General features: G+C 41.7%; 1 protein-coding gene across 1 annotated transcript in view; it reads right to left on the reverse strand.

The window, feature by feature from the left end:
- The window catches only part of Lars1 (leucyl-tRNA synthetase 1), a 63212-nt gene extending 57563 nt beyond the window's left edge, over positions 1-5649 (reverse strand). The window contains exons 1-2 of the mRNA XM_021150615.3: positions 5440-5649; positions 1045-1169 (exon numbers count right to left, since the gene is read on the reverse strand). Coding sequence (XP_021006274.1) covers positions 1045-1169; positions 5440-5445 — 131 coding nt within the window. The 5' untranslated portion in view covers positions 5446-5649. The remainder of the gene's footprint in view (positions 1-1044; positions 1170-5439) is intronic.
- Between the last annotated feature and the right edge of the window lie 2151 nt (positions 5650-7800).

A 7800-nucleotide genomic window follows, 5' to 3' on the forward strand; every position in this document is an offset into this window, starting at 1 on the left:
TCAGTTAGCCACCACCACTGTTATCTGAACACAAGTATTTTTCTTTTGTTTTGTTTTTTGAGACAGGATTTTCTCTATGTAGGTCTGGCTGTCCAGAATTGTTTTATAAACAAGGCTTGCCTGGAACTAAAGATGTGCCTGCCTCACAAGTGCTAGGATTAAAGGTGTATGCCACCATGCCTGACATGAATACATGGCAACATATCCAAATTGAGTATTTAACATAGATTTACTGTGGATTTGTTTGTTTGTTTGTTTGTTAGTTAGTATTTGGGGGGGGGGTTGGTTTTGTTTTCTTTTTTTGAGTTTCTCTGTGTAGCCCTGCTGTCCTGGAATTCACTCTGTAGACCAGGCTGGCCTCAAACTCAGAGATGTGCCTGTCTCTGCCTCCTGAGTGCTGGGTTTAATAGCATGCACCACCATGCCCAGCTTTTGCAGCATTCTTTGAGAGGACAATTACTTTGCAATATGTTTCCTCCAATCATCAGTCTACAATTTGTCTCAAAATTATCTTAGTATCAAAATAATATACTTTTTATGAAATAAGATCAACAAACACAGTTACCCTACAAAATTGTATTTGTATTGGAGGTAATTATCAGTAAGAATCTCTCAACAACAACAACAACAACAACAACCCTTTCCTTGTATCAGTCAGTAAATATAAAACTTCAGAACATTCTCCTTTGTCAAAATGTGAAAAATGCTAATTTTAAAAATCTGAATCGGCTGGTGTGATGGATCAGCAGGCTAAGTAAGGCTCAAAGTCAGTCCTCAGAACCCACACAGTAGAAGAGAACTGACTCCTGCAAGTTGTCCTCTGACCTCCACACATGTCATGACACACACACACTGATAAATGAGATTTTTGGGTGTTTTATTTTATTTTGTTTTACATTTTAATAAGAACAAACTCTAGGAATTCCATAGAGAGAGTTGCCTTGACTACTCATAGAACACGGCACCTTCAGCCCACTCAGACATTATCTCACTTTCTCACCTCCCTCTTCCTGGGGCAGTTAACCCGAGGCTCCTGGGACTCACCTGCTCTGCTTCTGCTTCTCCAGGGAAGAGGCATTGACTTCAAACACTTTCTCAGCTTCCCATTTCTGCTGGACTTCTTTCTCAATCTTCTTCAAGAAGTCTACTTTGGCTGTTCCTTTTCTTTCCTATGAAACACAAAAAGACAACAGAGCTTGCTTTAAATAGTAAGAGCCAGGGACGCTAGTACATGCCTGTAATCCCGGCACTTAGGACGAGGAAGTAAGAGGCCCAAATAGTCAAGTTCACTCTCGGCCACACAGCAAGCCTGAGGCCAGCCTGGGCTACATGAGACCCTGTGTGAAAAACTAAGAGGAAAAAAAGAAGTCAGGTTCACAAAGAACCAAGCTGCTCACTGACAGCTCAAATTCCCCACACCTACCTTCAAATGTAAAGGAACAAGATTCTAAAATGTAGTTACTGAGCCCAGAAGGGGTGGCGCACACCTTGAATCCGGGCACTCGGAAGGCAGAGGCAGATGGACCTGTGTGAATTCAAGGCCAGCCTGGTCTACAGTGAGGTCCAGGACTGCTACAAAGGGAAACCCTGTCTTTAAACACCAAAATGATCATCTACCTAGACTCACAACAACGAACTAGAAGAAAAGGTCAGACTAATAGCACTATGAAGTAGTTAAATTTGAGGAAATAGATGTTTCACCTGATCACAATGTATGCATACACTGAAACGTTATATGGTACCTCGACATATATAGTTTCTAGGAATCAAATAAACAAAACAAACAAACAAACAAAAAAACCTGTTTTCATTGAAGAAAAGAAAACAAACAAACAAAAGATAGGCAAGAGTTCTGGTAGCATTCAAGTTGTGCTCAGCATCTCCACTTTTTACCTAATCTGTGCCCAACCCTTAGAACGTATCATATTGCAAAACCCCATTGGGTTGAATCACTAGGCCTCTACCTGATGACTTAACTCACATCATGTAACGGGGCTGACCGAAAAGATGCTCACTGCCTGTTTGTTGAGTATATAACTAGATGAAGAGAGTTCTGCTCATACAGAAAATCAGTTATTACCTATCTACTTCAAATCAATGGGTAAAAAATTATAAATCCCTTTTTAAATGTAAATACAAGCTGGATATAGTGGGGCATGCCTATAATCCCAGCACTCACCATGAGGCTGAGAGAGGATGATGACCTTGAGTTTCAGGCTAGTCTTAGCTACATGTATTCCAGGACAGGGTTACAAAGAGAGGCATTGTCCCAGGTAGACAGATAGACACAAAGACAGAGGAAATTAGGCACTGCAATGTAATGCTGTCACCATACTGCTGGTATTTAATAGACTACACGAATACTTAGAAAAGTGAAGGTGAGAGTACTGAATCCTAACCACTAGACCACCAGGGAAGAGATAGACGAAAGCATGGACTATCCAGAGACTATCCCACCCGTGGATCCATCCCATAATCAGCAACCAAACCCAGACACTATTGCACATGCCAGCAAGATTTTGCTGAAAGGACCCTGATATAGCTGTCTCGTATGAGGCTATGCCAATGCCTGGCAAATAGAGAAGTGGATGCTCACAGTCATCTATTGGATGGAACACAGGACCCCCAATGGAGGAGCTAGAGAAAGTACCCAAGGAGCTGAAGGGGTCTGCAACCCTATAGGTGGAACAACAATATGAACTAACCAGTACCCCCAGAGCTCATGTCTCTAGCTGCATATGTAGCAGAAGATGGTCTAGTCAGCCATCATTGGGAAGGGAGGCCCCTTGATCTTGCAAACTTTATATGCCTCAGTACGGGGAACGCCAGGGCCAAGAAGTGGGAGTGGGTGGGTAGGGGAGCAGGGTGAAGGGAGGGTATAGGGAACTTTCGGTATAGCATTTGAAATGTATATAAGAAAATATCTAATAATAAATCAGAAAGAAAAGTGAAGGTGATCCAACACAAAATCATAAAGTTACTTTAAAAAAACTAAGATTTTTTTAATGTTATGTTTAATAACTGCATTGAACAATTCTCACACACAAACTCTGTAGATGATAGTCATGTCACAAATGTCAAAAGATTGGAAATGCCTGAGATTCTCATTTGGACTGTAAAACAGCTTAATAACTAACCTACCTCTACTATACTCCAGTGCATACTGAATTCTGCTTTCGATGCTAGCATGAAACAAATAATAAATCTCTTCTTATCCATGGTATTCTGCAGTTCATTTATTTTGCTTGTGGTTTGAGTTTTCTGTTGTTTTCTTTTGCAAATAATGGTCTCACTATGCAGCCCTGGCCAGCCTTGTGCGCTATGCAGGCCAGACTGCCCTGGAACTCCTAGAGAACCTCCTGCCTCTTCCTCTGATATGTTGGGATTAAGATGTGCAGTACCAGGCCCTGCTATTCTACAGTTACTAGGACACTCTTATAAACATCATCTCAATCTTACATCACCGAGAAGGATGAACCGTCATTTTCAAGACACCAAATCTGAACTTGAGACAGCTAGCCAGCAAATGGTGAAAACAGTGAGATACTGTCATCTTACCCCCACTTCTGCTTTCTCTTGTTATCCTGACCATACCCTGGGCTCCACCTCCTCCTAGATACAGAACCCTAAATAAGTTCTATTGGGTTTTCAGTCTAATAGTTCAGTGCACCAAGCTGTTTGGGGCAGAACAGTCCTTTGTAAACTGCAAGGTGGTGAATGAATACAAATTATATTACTTTTTACTTACAGATATTTAACCTTGCAAGATCAGAAACACACACATCACCAGAATAAAAATGAAGAAATTAGTCACTGCCTCTTTTCTTGTAGTTTTTCCTGTCTGGTGCTCTCTCACTCTCTCTCAACCTCTCTCTATATATATAAAACACTACTTCTCTCATAACGTTGGATATTAATATCCATGTGTAAAATCACTTCAAAAGATTTTACAATGACTATAAATAGTTCTTTCAGGATGGGAATGCAACATAATGGTAGGCCACTTTGCCTAGCATATGCAAGGGCACTGGGTTCAAATTCCAACAACACCTCCAAAAAAAAAAAAAAAAGGCAGAGAAAGAGGAGGAAGGAAGGGAGGGAGGTGAAAAGGAAGGGAAGGAGGAAGAAAGAGAAGGAAGAAAGGAAGGGAAAACCCATGATTGTCTGAAGAGGACAAATGAGTTACTTTTAAGCCAGATACAATACTGCAGCCCTGGAATCCAGCCCCCTATAGAAAGAGAAGCAAAAAGAGCTACACTGAGTTTCAGGCCCACCTAAGAAAGAAAGAAAGAAAGAGAGAGAGAGAGAGAAAGAAAGAAAAGAAAAGAAAGATCTAGCTCCAAAAACTCTTCAATCCTATAGGATCTTCTACTTTTTCACCAATCCTCAGCCTGCAGGCCCACCCAGTCCTATTTTTTTCACTGCCTCTCTGGATGCACCTGAGCTGTCATTTCTAGCTCCAGTTCCTCTTGTCATTGTTCTTACCTGGAAACACCCTTCCCAGTCAGTTCTGCTCCTGCACCTGGGTACATAGCAGGAAGAAAAACTGCTTCTAAACTCCACCGTGCTCAAGAAGTCTCAAAGACTAAATACCTCAAATTCTGAAAGCCAGTGGCTCTTTCCTGATAAGCTATTTAATTCCCCACCCCATACCACTCCCCAGTACTGGAGATTGAACCTTGATCAAGCTAAGTAAAAACTCTACAACTAAGCTATCTCTGATCCCTTTTATTTGCTTGTTTATTTATTTATTTATTTCATGTGAGTACACTGTCACTGTCTTCAGACACAGCAGAAGAGGGCGTCCGATGCCCATTACAGATGGTTGGGAGCCACCATGTGGTTGCTGGAAATTGAACTCAGGACCTCTGGAAAAGCAGTCAGTGCTCTTAACCGCTGAGACATCTCTCCAGCCTTCCCGATCCCTTCTCACTTCTTATGTATTCGGTTTTGTTCTGAACTCATTCGGTAGTCCACGCAAACCTTTCATTTTCAGTCCTCTTACTTCAGTCTCCAAAGTACCTCAGATTACAAGATTTGTACGACAGGGCCCAGCTGCTTAATTTTAAATTTGGGTTATATTTAAAAGTCAGTGCTTCGGGGGCACTAAACATATTCACGGTGAGATGCCCGATTCTTGCTGTTGTTGAAACGTTAAATGTTCTTTCTTCTTTACCTCTGTATTAATTAAAAACTCGATCAAACTCCGCATTCGGAATTCAAGTAGGCAATGTAAAGGGAAGACAGTAAGTTCCCGGCTCAACTAGCGAGAGAAGCAAACTGATTCTCTAAGAAAGCCCTGCCTCACGCGAGGGAAAGGCGTCTTTCAGAAAGGGATGTCCCTTTCTCAGCGACAGGCAGCATGTGCTGAGACCAGAGTTCCCTACCAGCTGGGTTCCAGGGCCCGAACCTGAGGACGCTCTTCCCGCCCAAACTCACCGCCATGGCGCCGCCCAAACGACTGAAGATCCAGTACAGTTGCCCAATGAACCCCTCAGAGATGTAGGTCCAACTTTTCCCTCCCACTCGTGGAAGTCTAGCCTCTCAAGACACCAAAGCACACACTTCACACTTGCTGAGGCAATCGCAAAGCTCACTGACTACGCCCGGTGTGTCTCTCGGACAGCAGGGAGTTGTAGTTCCCAAACATCGAGTATTGAAGTCCAACAAGGGTCCGTGGACTACAATTCCCAGAAGACAAAGCGATACCGGAAGTTATCTGTAGCCATAAGCCTACTCCCAAGCGACACCGGCAGTGATGTCACCTTAAGTTGAACTACAAGATCCGTGATGCAGTTCGGGATGATGGACTGCTGCAACTGTGCTCGAAAGTAGGTGGAATTAGGAACTTCTCACCCCTTGGAGCTGTCCGTCTGTCAGGATGCCAGGATGCGGAATTGATTACTATTCAGCAAGTGAGGCGCTAATTATGGCTTGCCACTATGTAGTCGTATTTATTATTACCGGTGGCATTCAACAGCTCAGCATGTAGACATTTAATAGCACTTACCAAGCAGTCTGCACCTTCAGGAGAGATCGGAAACCCACCTGTTCTCAAAGCTTGGCTCAGTGAACTCCTAAGGCACATTTTAAGTACTCACCTGTCTATGTAGCTATGTGCAAATGTGCAAAAATATTTCCATCAGCACGAAAAATATTCTATTGAACAGACCTGATGAGAAATACTCTTTTATTTAAATACGCTTTTGCTCTCTGGTGTTCAGATTAATATCAATTAATCCAGTAAACATTAAGTGTCTGCAAAGCACTTTAAAAGAGGTGGACAGCTCAAACATATGGCTACCAACAGTACTAGAGAATTTTTTTTCACAAGTAATTGTATAGAAATATATATAGAGAAATATATAGATATATAAAATATATAGAGAGAAATATATAGAAATATAAAATTCAATTATGGTATAATACATACCTGGTGTATGATATGAGCACAATAAAAAAAAATGTTGGATGAAAGAAAGAAAGAGCCTTAGGTTACAAAGAAGAAAGTTCTGGCCACATCTTCTTGTAACAAGTAACAATTTAGAAATCACTTAACACCCCAGGTATGGCTTAAATGTGTCCTATATATTCCCTGAAGTGCTCTGTTCTTTATCTCTCTTAAAAAAAAAAAAAATCTAGCTAAATGTAATCGCCAGTTTATCAGCAAACTTCAAGCTTCATGACAGTAGAACTGCGCCTAGCAGTGTCTGGCACATGGCAGGGACTTTGTAATATTTTTTAATGAGTATGAGAATCTCGTCCTCCATAGCTTTTATAAATGATGTTGTACTTTTTTTATTTTTTATTTTTTTTTAAAGATTTATTTATTATATGTAAGTACACTGTAGCTGTCTTCAGACACTCCAGAAGAGGGCGCCAGATCTCGTTACGGATGGTTGTGAGCCACCATGTGGTTGCTGGGATTTGAACTCTGGACCTTCGGAAGAGCAGTCGGGTGCTCTTACCCACTGAGCCATCTCACCAGCCCCTGTACTTTTTTTAAAGATTTATTTATTTTTATTTATATGAGTACACTGCAGCTGTCTTCAGACACACACCAGAAGAGTGCATCCCATTACAGATGGTTGTGAGCCACCATATTGTGGTTGCTGGGAATTAAACTCAGGACCTCTGGAAGAGCAGTGAGTGCTCTTTTTTTTTTTTTTTTTTTTTTGGTTTTTTCGAGACAGGGTTTCTCTGTGTAGCCCTGGCTGTCCTGGCACTCACTCTGTAGACCAGGCTGGCCTCGAACTCAGAAATCCGCCTGCCTCTGCCTCCCGAGTGCTGGGACTAAAGGCGTGCGCCACCACGCCCGGCGCAGTGAGTGCTCTTAACTAACCGTTGAGCCATCTCTCCAGCTCCAATGTTATACTTTTACAATTGTTACCTAACCTGTACTATTTGTCATCACAAATCCCATTGGCAATTGAAATCTTTCATGTAGCAAATTGCTTATTAAGCACTTCCCACGAACCTGACACAGAACCAGAATAGAATAGAGAACAAAACAGACTAGTTGCTGTCTTGTGGGGCATATTATTTAATGAGCGTGAGACATTAAAGCAAAAGTAAACACGTGATTCAGTGAATACAAACTATTGAAAACCACCTTCATGCCTCCAAATGTATTCTTATTTCCCACTAAAATGACTAAAATCCATTTTTCTAAAGGGAACCAGGACTAAGTGCTTGCCTAGCATGTGCGCAGTGCTAGGTTTGATCCCTAGCTCCACAACAGAGGTCAATAGTCATTTGGATTCCATTCATTCAACAGCATCCATTTACCATCCTTTATGT

This window comes from Mus caroli, unplaced genomic scaffold (genome assembly GCF_978045245.1).
Source record: "Mus caroli unplaced genomic scaffold, Mus_caroli_1 scaffold_19, whole genome shotgun sequence".
NCBI lineage: Eukaryota > Metazoa > Chordata > Mammalia > Rodentia > Muridae > Mus > Mus caroli.